Source organism: Oreochromis aureus, linkage group 17 (genome assembly GCF_013358895.1).
Source record: "Oreochromis aureus strain Israel breed Guangdong linkage group 17, ZZ_aureus, whole genome shotgun sequence".
NCBI lineage: Eukaryota > Metazoa > Chordata > Actinopteri > Cichliformes > Cichlidae > Oreochromis > Oreochromis aureus.
The window spans coordinates 19356168-19375886 of record NC_052958.1 but is presented as its reverse complement, the minus strand read 5'-3'; the positions used below and the strand labels follow the sequence as shown (position 1 = coordinate 19375886).

Genomic DNA, 19719 nt, shown 5'->3' with positions numbered 1-19719 from the left:
TATTTTCTTTATTAGATCTAAAATAATTGAAAAAAATATTCTTTTTAAATATTACAAAGCATCTAGTGCATTTAATGGAATATTTATTTTAAAAAATTGACGTATTCATTGGTCGGTAGGTCACTTGTCATTAAAATAAAAGCAGCGCGGCCTGTTTTTACCTTTACACTGTGCTGCATTCCAATTAGCATTCAAGTTCACCTGAAGCATCCCTGAAGCCTTCATTTGTTGGACACTTTAGCCAAGTGGAAAATGGTGTGCTGTGAGTGGCACATGCAGGCGTGCCATCATTCTGTGATTTGGGGAACGCTTTGCATTTTCATTATCACTTGGAAGCATTTGCTTAATCGTAGGAAGCCAAAATTGTTAATATTCGATTGTTGTGCAGTATTCTGTAAGGACGTTTCAAACCTGTTTCTACCCACATCTCGTGTCACTGATTGACAGAAAAAGTAACTCAGGTATTATTTCAGGTTTTGGAATTTCAGCTCTCCTGCTATGATCTATGATATCAAACAGTCTTTTCTTTCCTTCTCCAGATCAGCCCTCGGTACGGCCCTCTGAATGGCCGGATCTCAGTGACCATCAAAGGCTCCAACATGGGAATAAAGAAGGAAGACATCAAAAAGATCACCGTGGCCGGAGTGGACTGCATTCACCAGGAGGACAGATACTCCGTCTCGACCAGGTGATCTAACAGGAGCGACGGCGGCCTCGTTAACATGCAGATAGAAGCACACCTGTTGCTTTTACACATTAAGCTGAAGCTCTTTCATATGCACCTGTGGCAGTGTGCTGACATGAATTATTAGCTAAAGATAAAAATCTATAAAAAGGTGGAAGCTTAGTATTTCTGCACGTCATCTTGGTTCTTTGGTTGATTGTACCAGGCACTGCCCCGCAGGTGAAGGCTTTGATCTATTAGCCAGACCCAAAACTAGATTACTTACATACTTGCAAGTAATCTCCATATGTAATGTACAATTAAGGGGTTGATTCAAGAGGGGGCACTGAGTTATTTGAATTCAGTGCCTCCATCTGTTTTCTGAACCGCGGCCTCTGTTGTTCTCTGTCGGCAGTGTGGTGTGTGAGATCGGCCCGGCGAAGCGAAACCCACCGCAGGACCTCCCGTTTGAAAGGACCAACAGCGGACCAGTGGAGATAACAGTTGAAGGAGAACGATCTGGGATATCTCAGGTCTATTTCACCTACCGGGTACGTCAAGACCTTCCTCTAACACACGGTCAGGAAACGCATGAAAGTACTAGGTGCTCATCAGCACTTTCAAAATAAGAGTGTGGGGTTTGTCTACTAGTAAGGTAATCGTGGGTAACTGTGGGTATGGATAAAAAGAAATAGGTCAGTAGACAGACGCTAGATAGACGCCTCACCTTGCTTGTATTATTCAGGCTGTGTAGCTTGTGTCAGGCTTTTCCATCCGCTGATAATTTAAGACAGTGACGATTAACAAAGCTCAGTAATAAACCGATAAATCCCCCTGAAAACACCAGAGGGCTCCTTTACATACAGCTCAGGCTTCATAGCATAATGTGCATCAGAACCCACATATGTTAACAGCTAACATGTGTCTTATCTGTACACTAGTTTGCTATTAGAAATGCTGTAGATTTGTCTCCTGATCTTCTGTCTTAAAGCATCTTAGTTCAACTTCAGGAAGCTTTAAAAAAACTGTTCAGTCTGGTGTAGTTAAACCTGCAGACACTGCGTGCAAACCTTCTCAAAGTCTCTGAGGCAACACCGAACATAGTTTGACACAAGTGCTTCAAACCCAAGAGATCAAATCCCAGAAACATTAAAAGGTTTCCAACAAAGTAAAAGCACGCGGCCCTTCTCTGGTGCGATGCAGGGAAACCGTCTCCCTAAAGAAGCAGCAGTGCGTGAAAATACTCCTCGCATACAAATTCACCACCGCCGCACCAAACTCCATTCGGTTTCCAGTCGTCCCCCCACCCTCGCATAGCACATGAGGAGAAACAAACATGATCAAAATAAATGTGCTTCACCTGCTGTTCTGTTTTGTTTCTTGAACTCGGCTCAGTTGCTTAATTTGAATATCGCTGTTCACATTCATATTTCTTGTTTGTTTCTATTAAACTGACAAAAAGCTAATTAAAGCAAACTGCTGAGACTAAAATGACTAATTTAGTTCATCAGCAGTGCGTCACTGCCTTTAAATGCTACCACTCAGCTCAGGGTTGGAACTTTAGATTACTGCATTGCTGATTTGTCTCAGTGTCTACGCAGAAATATGAAACTAATAAACATGCTGACCACGATGTTGGGCTTTTCATGAACAAGAACACATCGTGTTACAAAAATATTCAAAATCCAAATGTTTTCACTCCTTTTAGCTTCTCAAATGTGATGAATTTCAGAGTGTTAGAGGTGAAATTGGTTAACATCATGATTACAAGGAGCATTTTGACTATTGTTTTGAACTGGTAGTTTGATTAATGAAAAGTCACAAATCACAAAAAACACACATGTGCCGTTACCCTCAGAAAAAAACAAAAACTGCCCAAATCCGTGTTGCTGAATCGTGAAAACAAAAAATACTTCCACATCTTTAAACTGATCGCTGTATTTATATACCTGCACTCTAGGGTAGCTTTGCATGATTCACAGTTCAGAATAATCCTGATTTATAGTTTAGTCGGCATTGGTGCTGCCTCTCAGTCAATCCTGTGTGGGTCAAGCTGTTTTAACTTTCTTTGCTGCTCATAAACAGAAAGTCCAAACTACAGGCAGAGCTTTCATAATGCCCATTCTAAGGATATCCACTGGCCAAGGATACATAAAGATGAAGAAGAAAAAAAACATACTTTATACAGTACTTAATACTATCTACTCACCTTTCAAACACCAACTTACAAAATGGATTTAAAAACATAGAGATGTTCTTTAGAAAACATAAATTATACTATAAAAACCTGACCAAGGGTTTGAGCTGTCACTTGAGAAGGTACCATACCAAAAACAACAGGAAAAGAATTGTTGAAGTTCACAAAGCAGGACAAAAGTGTCAGGAACTGGAGTGAGAATGTCAAAGAGCCACACAGTACAAAACCAGCCTGGCAGAGGAAGGAAATAAAAGACTCTAGTAAGAGATGTGTCTAAAGACCCCAACACAACTGACACCTGACTGACACCCATGAACGACTTAGTCAAGTCAGGAAATGTAGTATAAAAAAATGACTCAAACTCTCCACAGAAATGGACTGTGAGGTCGCAGTCCAACAATAATACCAGTACGGCAGAAGAAGACGTCCTTAATCCAGACTAAAGTGTGGTAAGGACAGCCTGGAGAAAATTATTCATACTGGAAGCTAAACTAGACTAAACTAGAGCTCTTTGGTCACAGAGACGCTGCTTATGTTTGGAGAAAGAAGGCTACAACCTAAAGATGAGCGTTTCTACAGTGAAACACGGTGGTGGGAGTATTGTGCTGTGGGGAGGCTGCGGTGCATCTGGAATTGGGGATCTCCTAAAAGCTGAAGGAATCGTGAAGAAGGAAGGATATGTGAAGATTTTCAAAGAAAACCTCAAGCTGTCAGCAGCTAAACTGGGTCTGGGTCGTCGCTTTGCATTCCAACATGACAATCACCCAAAACATGCATCACTCCTGGTGAAGAAGTACCTCCAGAAGACCACAGTGAACATTACTGACCAGCCTGCGCAAAGCCGCGACTTGAATCCTGTTAAAAATCTGTGTGGTGAACTGAAGACCAAGGTTCATACTGGAAGGCCTTTAAATCTAGAGGCGCTTCAGAGATTTACCAAAGAAGAACAAGCTGGAATTGCTGCAGGCTGTTATTCAGGGTGTTTGGGAAAGCTTTCTATAATAGCACTCGTGAAGCACTTTCAGAAAAGCAGTCATTTTCATTGGGGCAAATACTTCTGTCCCCATTGGTATTTAAAGAGTCTCCATGTTCATATTTGAGTAAGGACTCTTTTTTTTTTTTTTTTTTTTTGGCACCAGAAGCTTTCCAGTGTCCATTTGGATTTTTCATGTTCAGCTTTCATTGTGGTCTAAAGTGACAGAACCATCACGGAGGACTTAAAAACCTGTGCTTTTTTTTTTTTTTTAAATTACAAACAGGCGACCTTTACTCTTCAGTCACATTAGAGTAAACGCCTTCAGATGACTATAAAGACAATTAAATGTTCCTGAATGGTTGGAGCTGTTCATCCTAAACTTTAAAGTTTCTGTGTGTCACAAAAACACACTAATAAGCTCATCTGGGTTATAATTGATGTACAATGACTAATTACTGCAGCTGATAAATGCTGACCTTTGATGTGAATGAGCCTGACGCTGCCTCATTTTAATTCCACATCGATTTGTTCATATTTCCATCTGCTGCGACTCCCCTAGTGAGCGTCTCTGGGTTGGAGTTTGTTTCCTTTTAAAGCGAAGAACTGTCTGCATTCCCTTTGTCTCTCACACCGAATACACTTCAGCTGCTGCTGCCTCCTTCACTGCTGTTTTCTCTGTGTGTTCAACTTCCACCCAGGCAGAGTTGTTATCAGTTTGTCTGTCGTTGGGGATATTTATTTTTGTGCTTGCAGCGCTGTCTGCCAGAACAGCGAGAACAAATCTGCAACAGCAACGAGCCGAATGCTTAAGTGCGTCTCAGCAGCTGCACATGTGTTGCTCTGATTTAAAGGATATCATAGTTCTTCTTTGCTTTGGATTCATATTTTTATACTTTTTTATTTATATAAGATTCTTCTTGCATCTAAACAAAGATGACTTGATAAATTTTGAAGGCTCTTTGTGCTGGGATGTAAACCAGGCATAATATTTGCTCTTGGTTTGGTTGTCCTGTCAGGACTGTACAGAACCTTCCAGTATAACAGAAACCCCTCCAGCTGACCCACAGAGCACAGAAGTAGAAAACGTGCCCGATGGTGAAGCTCTGCCGTGACACGGATTTTTATTTTCTTTCTTTGTAGTTGTTGTTCTTAGTTGTTCTGCTGCCTAAATACCACAGGGTCGAGTTATTGAGTTATTGAGCTGCATAAAATTTACGATCTGTTTGAGTTCGAGATCAAAGCGTCTGTACCTGCAGGACAGCAGCTGGAACATAATGAAGTCTACACGGTTAAAGTTTTCTCTTCACTTCTCGATTTTATTCTTCTTTCTCTCTGCTGCTCGGTTTGACGGATCTGGGACCTTTTGTTTTTATTATTATTATTATTTTACTCTCCAGAAGCTTTAAAAAAGTGTTTGCAGTTTGAAAACTTGATTTAGGAATTAAATACAACCATCTGTCCTTCTGAAATTCTCCCAGAGGCACGGAGACATACTTAAAGGAGTCAACCTGTAAGGGAGACTCTCTCTTCCTTTATGTTAGTACCATTATAGATTATTTGTATTAAATGCATATAGCCTTTAGTTTGGATTTTATGATTTCTGTCGCTGGAAAATATTTTGGTGAGATGGAAGTGACGGTATAGCCGCAGCATTAAAGTGATATACTTAATGAATCATTAGTTTTAAGTACTTTAAGTATATTTGTTGCTCAAGCTTTTGCACTATAACTTAAGTAGGTTCATAACTTTCACTGAAGGATATTTTTTCACTGTTTCAGTTATTTTGTACGAATTGATGCCGCGTCACATGATGCATCTTTATTCAGGCACAGGGCTGCATATGAACGTAGAATAGTAAAAGTTTCTACTCTAGTTATAATCATATAAGATGATTTTGTAGAAGGCCAGCCTCGCCTTATTCCTGCTCACACTTCTTGACTTACTTGCTTCCTGACTTATATGTGTGTTACGTGTACATTTCCAGGACGTTTGTTACACTGGCTGATTTTAACTTCTACAGCAGTTCTGTTGTCATGTAGCGCCATCATCAGACTAAAATTTAAATTGGTCAAATATGATGCTCTGATCCCGGGGTCTCAAACTGAAATGAGCTGTGGACCACTGCTGGCATTGCCATCTCATTGAAGCCACTTTAGTGTTCAAGTAATGCAAAAAAACACAACAAAACACCCACAAATATTTCTGAAAATGTAGTGGGGTTTTTTTTTTTTTTTCAAATATTCTATAACAAGACAAAACTGAAAACGTGAACGCAATTTTTTTCCCACTCTTAACTGAAGCTTTTCATTAAACTACCAAATAAACAAATTCGTACTCTTTCTCGCCAGACACGTGGCAGCACTTCTGCTATAGTTTTGTTCGTATTTAACAAAATAAAAATGCAGACATAAGTGTACACGTTAGTTTTTGACTGCTAGTGAAAACTGTTTTCTTTAGAAATAACTCTCACTGAACTAACACAGTCAACATGGTTACCATGTTTGTACTCTCTGCTCATATTTCCTTCATATTAAATAACTTTTTGCTTTTTAAAGAGCTTATTTTAACATTGCACTCAAAAACAAACAAATCCTCCCTAACAAAAAAGTTACTTCAAGGGGCAAATTGTATTATATTTCTTCATGTCAATATACGGGCTGCAAGTAGGGGTGACGTGGGCTACAAGTGGCCTCCAGGCCGCGCGTTTGAGACCCCTGCTCTAAATCAAACAAAAGTTTGAATAATAATTTTGTAAAAAAAAAATTGAAACATAAAATGTCATTTTAAATTTAGCAACATATTTCCACAAAAAGTTAGTGTAAAATTAAAACTTAAAATTGATTTAAAAATCCCCCAAAAATAAAAATTATTTGAATCACGCTTAACCAAAAGCAAATAATGGAGAGTTGAGTGTTGAACTTGAAGAATACGTATAAAGATTTCTACAATTATGCAGATTGTCCAGTTTTCAATCACATAAAACTGTAAAACTGATCATTCTTCACCATAAATTCAGTAATTACAGTAACACAGGTACCTTGTTTCTCTATATTAAAGCAGTGCTGACTCCGGCCGGTCACTCTGTTGGTTTCATAATGTTAACAAGCTAAAGTGTGGTTTTATACACAGTGTACCTGAACCTGCTGCTTTGCTCTTACAGGCAGGTGGTGCAGCATATGTTTATGGTGCCGGCATTTAAGTAGCAGCCATCTGGAGTAGCCTCCTATAGAGTTACTTAGCCTGTTGAGAGGTTTTTATAAACGCAGCGCTCTTATCAACACATGTAAATTGTCCTCTAAGTGTTTGATCCTTCAGTAAAACCTCCAGTTGGTAAATAAATGGGCTAATTTTGTTGTTCATTAATAGAAATATGAGGTCTACTTGTTTGCTTTTATTACAGTTAAATTAAAACATGATTACTCTAATGTGCTTAACTTTTTTAATCAAAGCAAAAAATGATGAAATAAAACACAAACACAGCGGACGTTCGTGCTTGTGTTCCAGCTGTAGTCGTTATTAACATTTAGAAACACATTCTCATGTGATCCGTCCTAAAGTCAGGATTCTCGTCATTATATCAAGTAGAAAAGAAGGCAAATAATTTTCTTACCTGTTCAGTCAAATGTGATCTGAACTTTTTTTTTCAAACTGCTAAAGTAAATGTACATGTAAAGAGTAAATATTTAAACAAGACATTCTTCAGGCGAAATAAAGACACTCAAGACAGTTTAGATGGTAACAACGTGCGCACGCTGGGTGAGCGCTGCTGTCTCAGGCTCACAACCAGCATTTGTGGCAGTTCTTTATTTATAGCGTTTCAGAGTATGTGTGTGTGTGTGAAGTTTATGATCTCAGAGTGTGTGTGTGTGTGTGATTCTGAAGAATGGGCCCCTCTTTGTATTTGGGAGTGTATAGATAAGAACGTCCTGCTCTCCCCTTCCTGGGAGTGAAACGGCTCATAGAGAGCCAGGTGCAGAGGAAATATACTGGGTGAATCATATCTGAGAACACTATGCTTTTGTCTTTCATTTAAGCTTCACTTCAGCGAAACAGTAAAATCATAAAATACGATTAAATGGAAAGAATAAATGGGTAAACAACTATTAACACTAAAATTAAAGATAAACTTTCAATAACATATGAATAGAAGTGGGAATAATACTTGAAACATTTGAAAATCTCTTAACAGTACAAAATCTAGAAATGTAAAAAGACACAAATATGATTAAATTAATATATGAAATGTATGTACATACATAATAGCCTCTGTAATAGAAGGTATCCACATATTGTATGAAAATTGCAGCATATTTCCATTAAAGTTACTGAGTTTGGTCATTTTTCCCCTGTTTTCTGTGCAGGACCCCGAACCGAGAACAGTCACACCAGAGAGGGGTCCAGCAGCTGGAGGGACGGTGATCACGATCGGAGGCAAAGACCTGGACACGGCCACTAAAGAGGATGTTGCTGTGACAGTGGGAGGAGTTCCCTGCGAAGTGTAAGTGACACCTGGTAAAGTAAAAAGCAAATGGTACCAGAAACAAAAAAATAAAGAGAATAGATGGACCTGAAACTCATTTATATTCATAAATATTTTCTTTTGGTTCTTCAAGACCAAATACAACATAGAAAATGAGTCAGTCGCTCCTTTTCACAGAGTTCATGAACTTTTTCCATCCATTTAGGGATTGTATTGCTTTTCTTGTTTCTCGAGACAGCCTGTGTTCATACTCTTCCTTCCTCCTCTTCAGCCTTTCATTCGGCACAGAGATCACCTGTAAGACCGGCAGGTATCGTGGGCAGAAGGTCCCATCGGACCGCTTAACAGTGACTGTGAAATACGGGACGAACACCACCAAAGACATCCCAGGAGCCTATCAGTACTCGGAAAACCCCAAGGTCACGGACTATAACCCCAAAGCCAGCTTCATATGGTGAGTGTGGTCACATCACACACACATTTTTGCTTGTTTGCTAACAGCCCTCAAAAAGACGCCTGACACAGATGTAGATGATGAATTCAAGAATATTGTAAACTGTGCTCTTTTCTTTATTAATAGTCTCATCTTCAAGTCATTTTGGCTTCTCAGGCACACAAATCAGTGAATATTTCCATTTGTTGATTTGACTTAAATACAAGTACAGTGCTTGATTTAAATTTACCTTATTTAAATCTGATCTGTGCATCTTTAAAGGTCATCACCTTGTCTCTCAAAATAAAATTTGGGTTATTGAGTTTGGAATGGAAGTTCCAAGATGAGATGCATAATAAAATTACAGACACATGAAAGTGGTTATATCTGGGCTTGCAGAGATGGATCTAAACCTTCAAGCAGCACTGGAAGTGACCCAGAGCAGCAGATTGCCGCAGTCGCCCATAATTTTCATGGAACAACACCATGATGCAAATACTCACTTGGTGTAACAATAAATACCTCTGTGACCAGTTTCACCTAGCAACATTAACTGCAGGGAGCTTTCCAGCTGGTCGCCAACTGGTCTCTAAGCCTTTGACTGGTACAGTATCAGTCTGCGGCCTTATTTGGATAAAAAGTCTGTAATGGTAAAAAGAAAACAACAAAGCCAGAAACATAAAGTACTCCGTGTGATGCATTTTTGTGTTGAGGTTAAAGGATGTAACAAACTTGACTCACTTAGATTTAAATTTGTTGTTATTAAGCATTTGAGAAAATAAAGAGATGGAGTGAAGCTAAAACCTCCACCAGATGTAAATCCAAGTCCTTAAAATGATTTATAAGCTTATTCTTTATTATTTTTGTGTAGCGGTGGTCGAAAGATCGTGGTGTCTGGAAACGGGTTTGATCTCATCCAGAGAGCCATGATGAAAGTCCAGCCCTCCCCTGACGAGTTTTCACACAATTCACCGCCTGAAGAGGTAAGAGCTGGTGTCATCACACTAGGAAAAAGCAGTGGTTGGAGACAGCCTTGCAACCTAAATGAACTTGCAGTCTTGGTGCCTTTGAAATGGTTGCTTTGAAGACGGGGATCAGGTCTGTGGCCACTCACTGTCAGTTACTGTCATAGGTGCATCAAGGTGGCAATAAAAAGGCTAGAAAACAGTCAGTTTGCAATTAAATGGGGTAAAATTGGCAGTTTATTTGTGGTAATATGGACATTAACTGACAGATCAGCAGCATGCAGAGAAATTCTCATTAACTACTTATATTCAGACAGCCAATACCTCAACAATTTGAAACAGAAATTCAGAAATCCTCCAAAAATAGTCACATTTATGACAAACGACAAAGGAACTCGGCAAACCCTGCTTTCATTTCGCTAATCTGTCTGTGATTCCCGCAGATGTTTGGAGACGAGTTGCCTGAATGTGGTTTCCCAGATGGTGGAAATAACTGATTTATATCTACTACAGTTGAATTATGTGTGATGTATTATTAATCTCTCACAAGTAATAATATACCTAATAAGCACCTAGCAAAGTGCGAAATGATATCTAATTATTCTAACGATTGTTTTTTTTTGTTTGTTTGTTTTGTCAATATGATGAGGTGTATCAGTGTACCAACACAGGCATAACAATACAGTAGCATTAGCACCTAATAGTGAAAATAAAGGTGTCAAATCAAAGAAGAATTTGCAAAAACCCATTAAATTTTATTTCCCACAAGAAAAGATAAATGACCAACTATCCTTAATTCATCTTTTCTTTAAATTTCCGTAAAAATTAACGCCTTTGTTGTGTGTTCTTTAAAAAATTGTATTTGCTTTCATTTAAAAATTTCACATTGAATGGGTTAAAATTCATGTGTCATTGTATTTGTGTGTATCTGGAACATTGTGTGTTAATGGACATCAGCAAAACTGGTCATTTAGATCTGTAGTGCCTGGGTAAATTTTGACTCAACAGGGGCATACGCAGAGTGTGTCTTTATTATAACTAGTAAGGCATTACAAAATGTGGCCGCTTTTACTGACAGCACACTGTTCTACAACTTAAAATGAACAAATAATTGCTAAAAATAGCCAAGTATTCACCGTTTTCCTCTTATATTTTGATCTTTGTGAGAAAACATCCATCGCGAGAGACAGTAAGACCACGTTTCTTTAGAATTACTTCGGGCAAAATGTGCAGTCAGTGTGACTGTGAGGATGTTTTTAATAAATGCAGAGTGTCAGCTTGATGTACGTCAGTCTGCAGCCTCATCTGCCGCTTGTTCTCGCCGAGCCAAAAGCCTGAGACTGAGGGAACGGAGCAACGCTGCTATTTCACTGCTGAATAGCTTTGAGTGACAGAGACTCGTAGGAAAGATTCACTGCAGGGGAGAGGAGGTGAAGTCGTTTTATTGTCACTTCATCAAAAGCTGCTGTCTGAACCGGGAAGAAAGAGAGGGAGACTCAGTGGGGAGGCAGAGAGAGGGAAGAAAGAGGAGTATGGGAAAGAGACAGAGGAGGAGGAAATATGAAGAAAAAGTTCAACCTGCGCTGTGATTCACTGCCATCAAACTGTCTGCAGGTTAAAATAGAAAAAGCTGAATTCAATCTGACAATAATAGATTTTTTTTGTCCACTTGAGGGCAGCAGAAAAGAGTCGGTTTTGTGTATTTGAATATGTAGATTTTATTCGACATTCTGCTGTCACTCTGACACCATTTCAATAATAAATCTACTTAAAGTAGTTTTTGGCAAGCTAGACTTCATATTTAATGAAGAATAAAAACTCTTGGGGTTCCTTTTTTTGTCCATGTATGGTAATCATCTCTTGACACTTTAAATTCTAAGCTGAAGACTTGTAATGAATAGAAATCCAACTATCCACCAAAAGCACAGAGCTAAGAGAGGGCAGCCTCCTTTTCACTTTTTTTAAGCTCTGTTTTTGGTCTCCACCACACTCAGTGTTCACCAGCTACTGAAAACAAACAAAATAATTAAATACGGTATATATTGAACACCTGCCATGACTCGCTGGGACACTTGGAGGTTGAAACAACCTATAAACCTGAGTCTGATTGTTTGGTTGTACAGCCAGGAATGATCTGGCAGCCCTGTTATCTACTAGGTATCTCCTTGTATCCTTGTAGCTCCTCTTTTGGTCTCCACCGCCTTCTCGGGGAACTTTTGGCTTTATAGAAGCTAAATGCTCCACAGTAAAAACAAATTATAAAGTCTTTTTTAAAACATCAGCTGACAGATGTGTTTTTGTTTTTGAAGCAACCAAAGCCGGGCGAAAATTTTAAGTCTGGCGTAGAAGATTTTTACAAAAAGCCGATCTTTTCTTTGAGCTTTACACACTCCTGGCTCATTCGTCAGTTGTTCTCACTCTGATTAATTTCACTCTTTTTCTTTTATTTGTCTAGTTTGTGCAGGAGGCTCTGAGCAAGAACGACACAGTCCTCCAGTTTTACTCCCCGACAGTGAACTCCAGCTACGAAACCCTCTCTCAGTCTCTCAGGATTTACCTCCAGCTGGACAATGTGATCGAGGAGCTGAAGAGCTTCAACTATCACCCCAACCCCACCTTCAACGAGCTCGCCAGGAACGTCATCACAGAGACCGGCATCATCATCGTGACTGTGAGCACTGATTGCTAAAGATGCTCTTTGACTCTTTTTCTGTAAATGGAGCTCGCTCTCATTTTCTCACTTTTGTCAGGGTTGGGGTTTCTCCAAGGCGATGACAGCCAAAGAGGCCCAGGCGTTTGTTGGAGATGCCTCGTGTCACGTAAACATACTGCAGGTAAACACTGTCTGTTTGAGGAAAGTTTATAATGGCTTTATAATAAGTTTACACTGTAAACATGGAGCTGATGTTCACATTTTATGAAATGTGGGGATATGAGACGGTCGTGTTATCCATGTCTAACACTGCGTGGCTGTTGTTTAAGCTGAGAGTACGAGTACGAGTCTGCCACGTCTGTCTTCCCACAGACATACAGGCTTCTAAAAATGCAGCATTAGGACACACTCAACGCTTGATCTCTCCTTTGGAAACCATTCAGCGTTCTGATGAAAGTAATTCAGTGAAGGCGCCGTCTCTCGATGAGTAGACTGCAAAGATGTTATGATGTCAAAAACAAAACATCTTGCGAAGCTTTAGTTCTGATGCACCATGTGAAAATAAAACATATTGCCTCCTGGTTTATCTGCTTTTGTTGTATGAGCAAAACAAACACCACAATTTCCTTTTAGTTACTGCAGCGTGTTGTGTCTCATTCCAGCTCCTTATATTTTTGGATTCTGCTTGGATACTTTTTGCATCATACAGATTAAAGAGAAAAAATCCTCACTCATCTAAAACAAGCCGTTTTAGCCCCTTTTTCTTTAAGACCTGCCATCCCTGTGGGCTCCCTCTTGCCCCTCTGATGGCTTTAAAAAACAGAAGCCAATATTTCTGAGAATGTTTTGATCTGATTGACTGACATTTCGGTCATTCTGTTATAAACATCTATTTGGGTACTGTGCAAAAAACTTGAGTCACCCCTTATTTCTTTATGTTGCTTCCAAGGAGCCAGAACTGCTTGTCATTTTAAAATGGTCCTGGTCTTCTAGTTCTCCAGGCCTTCTGAAGGTCTTTCACCTTTTTTTGTTTTTTGGGCAGAGCATCGGCTGCTTTTTTTACTCACTTTCAGTCCATTTCTTGTACCTGCCCATTTTCAGAGGAATGCTTGTTGGTCACAGCACCTTAACTCTGACCTGTGAATCATTCAAGCATAGAAAGGCACCTAACTCAAGGGATGAACCAATGTTGTTAGCAAAGAATCAAATCTTTAGACACTTTTGTTACTTTGTTACTAGCAGGTTGTTGCAAAATACGTAATTTGTTCCCATTTCTTCTTTTACATCACTAAAAAATGCTCAATTTGACACTATTTGACAGACATAAAATATTCTTCCATTAACTAGGTGATTCCCAAAAAACTACTGGCTGAAAACCTGCCATATTTCAACATGGTGTCCAGTGTATCTTGATATATTTGACAAAAGAAGAGATAGTGAGCCTTAAAGAAAAACCCATCTACAGCAGGTGATCCACATCTGAAAACCGTGTCCTCAAGAAACAGGAAAAAAATTGAGCAAACACGTGACACAGGACCTGAGAGACACATCTTGACTTTCAGATGATCCATCTGCTGTTTACTGAAGCCTCATCAGAAATGTTGTCAGTGGAAGGGCAGCTGTCAAGAAGCAGTTCTTAAGGAAACGTACCATTCTTCAGTATGAGAATGATCCCAAACACACTCTTAATGCAGTAAAAGAATACCAGAGCTCAGACCACAGCATTGTTGAGGCAGTGTGGGATCAACTTGAGAGGGAACAGAACAAACGGCGGAACCATCAAAGAAGAGCTTTGAATGTCCTTCGAGAAGCCTGGAGAACTATTCCTCAAGACTCCTTCATTTACTTCAGTCAGTGTTAGAAAACTTGAGCCGTGTTGAAGAATAAAGGTCGTCATTACCAGAGCTCACTACAGTTGAATTTTGGCCTTGTATTTGTATTTGTTTGCAAAGAAATGAGGGATGACTCAAGACTTTTGCATTAGTACAGAAGATATGTGAAACTAATAGTTCCCATTTAATTTTCATGAAAGTGTTTCTTCTTGTAGTTGAGAACAGAAGCAGCGTACAGGCAATTAATTGACTGCAGTGGGTGTAAAACGATTAAACCAACAGACATTATTGTGCTAATTGCAGCTGTTGCTACTTCCCTTTCTGTTCCCTTCTCCTGCACTTTAAATTGATAAAGTGAATGAAACGTGCTGATTTATAGATTTTGGTTTTTGGATACCAAAATCAATCTGAGGGGCTGCAAAATTATCAGGTAAGGAAAAAAGAGGGGAAATATGTTCCAAACAAACTATTTTATTATTGTGACTCCAAAAAACTGTGAACATTTATCAGAATGTGTATTATATTTAGTGATGCACCACTAAACATGTGCTTAGTTCACCTGTGTGACTCTTCATTCTCTCCTGTGGGCCCGGTACAGGATGATAAGCTGATCCTGGAGGCTCCTTCATCGCAGCCCAGAGCCAGGTCCAAACGTCAGCGCAGAGACACAGTCAACGACCTGCTGGAGCTGGTGGTGAGCATGTGACCTTTTAAGCCCTTTGGCAGCCAGGAATGATGCTACTCGAGGACGTAGGGACAGTACAGAGCTTCTTACGCTAGTGTTTCAGATCCTGTAAAAGAACAGCACTGTTGCTTCACAGCAAACCCACACCGGGCTCTTTGGTGTGATGTTACCACGCAGGTTTTCTTCATATCGAATAAGATGCTGGGTTAACCCTGCCGATCTTGGCACAGGATGTGCTTGCAAAAGAGATTTTTGATCTCAAGCATTCCACTAACTCCGTGTTAACACTCAGCAATGAAAGAATATGGTTTGTGTTAAACCTTCAGTAGGACAAGGATACATCAGAGTTTAAGAAGCAGATCCACTGAGTCTCATATGGAAGGAAATGTTTACAACAATGAAGATATAAAACAGAGAGGAGAGCTTTCAGGTTCAGCAGCAGATACAGAACCAAGTTTGTCTGTCTGCAGGTGAAATTTGGCCACGGAGAGTGGCTTGTGGGTTCGGTCTACTACTCAAGAAAAGACGACATTCCTCTGGCTATAATCATCCCGGCGGTGATCATACCGATGCTGCTGTTCATCGCTGTGTCAGTCTACTGCTACAGGTCAGAAGAATATGAGGTCAAACAGACAAATTAATTGTTGTGTGTGCCGATAAACACGCTCCCTTTTGCTTTTTGGGTGTTTGTGTGTCTGTAAACCAACAGGAGGAAGAGTCAGCAGGCAGAACGGGAATACGAGAAGGTGAAGCACCAGCTGGAGAATCTGGAGGAGAGTGTCCGAGATCGCTGCAAGAAAGAGTTCACAGGTACTGAGCCTCGCCTGAAAGCTGTGAAGTCACAGGACTGGTGTGTGTGGCGAGAGCGATTATTGAAGCAGTGTACATGTCTGTTATGAATTATAGTTTGGTTTTAATGAAAGTGCCTCTGCAAATATCCAGCATTTTCCAAATTGTACAAGTCTGTTCTTATCTCTGGAAGAAGTGATGGCGGTGGAGCTTTAAAAGGTTTAAAAGAAAGCAATGGATGAACATTCTAAAGCATTAACAGTGAATGAAGATATTCATTAATTAACTTACAGTACTGACACCCGACTCTCTTAAAGACTGAACCCGGCTGTAAACTCAGTGTACTTCCATGTACAAAGCTGAATTTTGTCTGCATCTCGTCACCCGCTGGGTTCACAGATTAGAGCACATCACCACTTTGGCATTCTGTGAACCTCTGCCAACGGAGTTCAGCAGATCGGGCAGCGCTTTGGCTCAGACATCAGAATCTTTCCCTTCAGGCCTTTGGTGGAGCTTTTTTGGCTTCATCTGACGCCTGACAAGGAACTCTGTTTAGGTCAGCAGGCCCTGAAAGCAGGAATATTCAGTCAGGTGTCCATATTTACAAAACTTTTCCCATACTTGGTACAGCACTGTGGTGTTGGTGGATAAGGATAATTCAGTTACCAATGGAAGGTTAGCAGCTCTGAACTGGTAAACCCTACACACCGTATCTGCTGCCATTTGAGTTTGTTAACTTCTAAATATCTGCATTTTGAACATCTACTGTGTTGAGGTAAAAATCGTGGAAACTATAATATATATAATATAATATATATTTGTTTATGTTACACTTCTTAATTACAATTACAGCTTGTTTTTCTTGGTTATATGTGAGAGCTGCTTAATTGGCTCATGCTGATTAATGGGAGTCTTCACATTGGTTTACCATCAGAGATGTGAGAGACGCACTAATGATTTCCATGGTGACAAAAGGTGAAATAACAAAGCGAAAAAACAAACATAAAGCACTCAGGGTAGCTGTTAGCTACCATGATAGCGAGGATAAACAGCTCCTGAGGAAATTTTCCTGAATTTTCCTTAATTTTCCTACACACGATACCAGTTACAAGTTCTCTCCTATGACTATAACCTTTAGCTTATTGATCTCTTCCAGTCTTTCAAAGCCTTTCCTTTAGCTGGAAAAGTGAGTACAGTCTGACTAAAGTCGTCTGCAGCTGAGAATAATCAGGATTGTTTTCTTCCTTAAGCTCTGGCCTTATTTATCAAGCAGGGATTTTCTAATGATCTAAGAATCCAGCGGTAAGCAGAGCCAATTAAGTCATGGACCCAAGTATGTTTCTGCTCCATCCAATTAAATCCGCTCATTCTAAATTCCAAATAACAAGCAGTCATAAAACTTAACACTAGTTTCCCCATAAATTTAAGCCCCTGTTCTTTTGATAGTTTTAAAAGCCCTGTTGTGTCTCTGAGCCAAAGATTTTCATGGCCGTGTCCTCCACAGCAAGTTAAAGACCACTTTATACACATTTTAAATAGCAGCCACCTCGATTTGTGTAGTCTGAGGATGTCGCTTCCTTGAAGTTATAATTGGGACTGCTGGAAAAATGCATTGGAATTTGTGTAACGTGCTTTGAGTGTCCAATAAGACCAAACCCACACACTGTAACACCAATCCATTTACCATTCGGTTTGCATTTGATGCACCAACGCTGGAAATCAAGGTCTCTCTACATGAGTGCCATTGCATCTTGAGGTTCAAATAAAATCAAATTATGGTTTCATTCAAATGAAGTGAATGCACTGCATATGTACAAGAGATGAAAGCATGGAGCCATGGTCCTATATTACCAAAGTTCTCTGAACGCCTCGTGAGAAGTTTTTGAAAATGTAAATCAAATAAATTTTAAATAAAGAGGAAAAAATTTAAGATACACTGGTCCCTTCTTAAACAGTCAAGTGTCTGGACTTCACTAGAGTAGCTTAGCATGATCCTCAGTTTAAAATAATGCTTCTTTATCTTGTCCTGACCCTCAGTGAAGCCTTCAGTTTGTTGTCTGTGTTGGCTCCTTTCTGTTTAAGCCAGCTTTCTTCTGACCTGCGATGTCAGCAATATCAACTCTTATTGGCATCATACAGAGCCAAGAGTAGAAAAGCTGCCTGAAACTCTGTAACTAGAGCAGTACATAAACAGATTATTGGAAATGTGTGATCTAAATATTATTGTCATAGTATATATGAATATATACATATAGCAGAAGAAGAAATGAAGAAAGGAATATTCCTTCTGCTTTATTATTTCCTCCCCTACTTCTTGTTTAAACGTGTTTTCACACATTTTCTGATGCTTTTCCTTTTTGTCTCTGTCAGATCTCATGATTGAAATGGAAGACCACACCAGTGAGCTGAGCGAAGGTCGCATCCCCTTCCTGGACTACAAAACCTACACCGACCGAAATTTCTTCCTGCCCTCCAAGGACGGCGCCAATGACCCCATGATCACGGGAAAACTACAAATCCCAGAAGCCCGCAGGGCCACTGTGGCTCAGGCGCTCAACCAGTTCTCCAACCTGCTGAACAGCAAAACGTTTCTCATAAACGTGAGTTTGAAGATGTAAAGTGGATTTTCCTCTTTCTCTTATTCTTTTTTCAGCTCACTTTTTTTTTAAAAATTTCCTGCTTATTTTTCTGTCTTTGTATCTATTTCTATTCATGTATTTATTATCATTAAATTTACTGTCATATGTGTAGTTTATCCACACGCTGGAGAGACGTCCAGACTTTAACGCCCGGTCTCGGGGTTATTTCGCCTCTCTGCTGACGGTGGCGCTGCACGGCAAACTGGAGTATTACACGGACATCATGAGGACGCTGCTGCTGGAGCTGATGGACGAGCATGTGCAGAACAAAAACCCCAAACTCATGCTCAGGAGGTGAGGACAGGACAGAGACTCGTGGTTTATTTTGTAAATGTCGTAGTGATGGAAAAGTGATCTAATGTTTCCCTCTGTTTGTGTATCTAGGTCAGAGACAGTGGTGGAGAGGATGCTTTGTAATTGGATGTCCATCTGCCTCTATCAGTTCCTCAGGGTAACACTGATTTTTATTATTTTTTTCACTTACTCCGTGTCACACTTTCCTTTCCTTCGATTTGTTTTTATGTCCTTGTCTCTTCGATCTGTTTCTCTTTCCTGCTTTTTTCTGCCTCTCCTCTTTGTTCCTCAGTTATAATTGACTCTAAGAAACTTTCCTTCCTACTGAAAGCAGATCTTAAACCTGTATTTTGTGCTCGGTGTGTGTTTTGTTTTGACCAATTTGGGATTTTTGCTGTTTATTCTGACAGCAGCTGCAGATACGCTGTGCATTTGTTTCTATAATTTAACACGCTCATAATAAACACAGTTCATGCTTCAGCTCAAGAGAAAGTTTACACCACGGACGTGCTTTATGTTTTCATAGAGACCAGCAGTTGTGCTGTGAATGTATTTATGACCCAAACTAAAAAGTTGAATGTATCCAGAGAGTTCAAATTCAAACTGCAGGACACTAAATCTGAACAACAGGAAACCCACAAGACAAAAAAGAATAACAAACTGCCTCTCACTTTTCACAAGGAAAACAAAATGTGCAAATACACATAAAGAAAAAAATCTTTTCAGCAGTTCAAAAAGCAGAAAAAAACCTGCAACTAACAACTAAAATAAAGAAACGTCTGTTGTGACTGACACCCTTACAGATTCAAAGCTTCCACATAATACAAAAGGGTCTGCAGTCCTTTTTCAAAACTCTGTTTGTCTTTCATTCTGTATGTAATGCTTTTTTTTGTTTTGTTTTTCTTTATTTGGAGGGGGGAATTTGGCATAATTTGTCAGAGAAAACTGACAAATTATAACATATAAGTACTTTAATAATTTCAATAGTCAGAAAACAGCCCTCTCTGTCTCCTTTTTATATTTAATAAACCTTAAATTCTACTATTATGGTGAGCACAGTTAATATAAATACAGTATAAATTGATATTTAACTTTAGTAAACAGTTATACTT

General features: G+C 39.5%; 1 protein-coding gene across 1 annotated transcript in view; it reads left to right on the top strand.

Moving 5' to 3' along the window:
* The window catches only part of plxnb2a.1 (plexin b2a, tandem duplicate 1), a 220988-nt gene that overhangs the window by 186603 nt on the left and 14666 nt on the right, over window positions 1-19719 (top strand). The window contains exons 19-31 of the mRNA XM_039601149.1: window positions 540-688; window positions 1080-1215; window positions 8199-8335; window positions 8589-8771; window positions 9622-9733; window positions 12171-12386; window positions 12466-12549; window positions 14799-14894; window positions 15356-15492; window positions 15595-15695; window positions 18045-18274; window positions 18426-18607; window positions 18698-18764. Coding sequence (XP_039457083.1) covers window positions 540-688; window positions 1080-1215; window positions 8199-8335; window positions 8589-8771; window positions 9622-9733; window positions 12171-12386; window positions 12466-12549; window positions 14799-14894; window positions 15356-15492; window positions 15595-15695; window positions 18045-18274; window positions 18426-18607; window positions 18698-18764 — 1830 coding nt within the window. The remainder of the gene's footprint in view (window positions 1-539; window positions 689-1079; window positions 1216-8198; window positions 8336-8588; window positions 8772-9621; window positions 9734-12170; window positions 12387-12465; window positions 12550-14798; window positions 14895-15355; window positions 15493-15594; window positions 15696-18044; window positions 18275-18425; window positions 18608-18697; window positions 18765-19719) is intronic.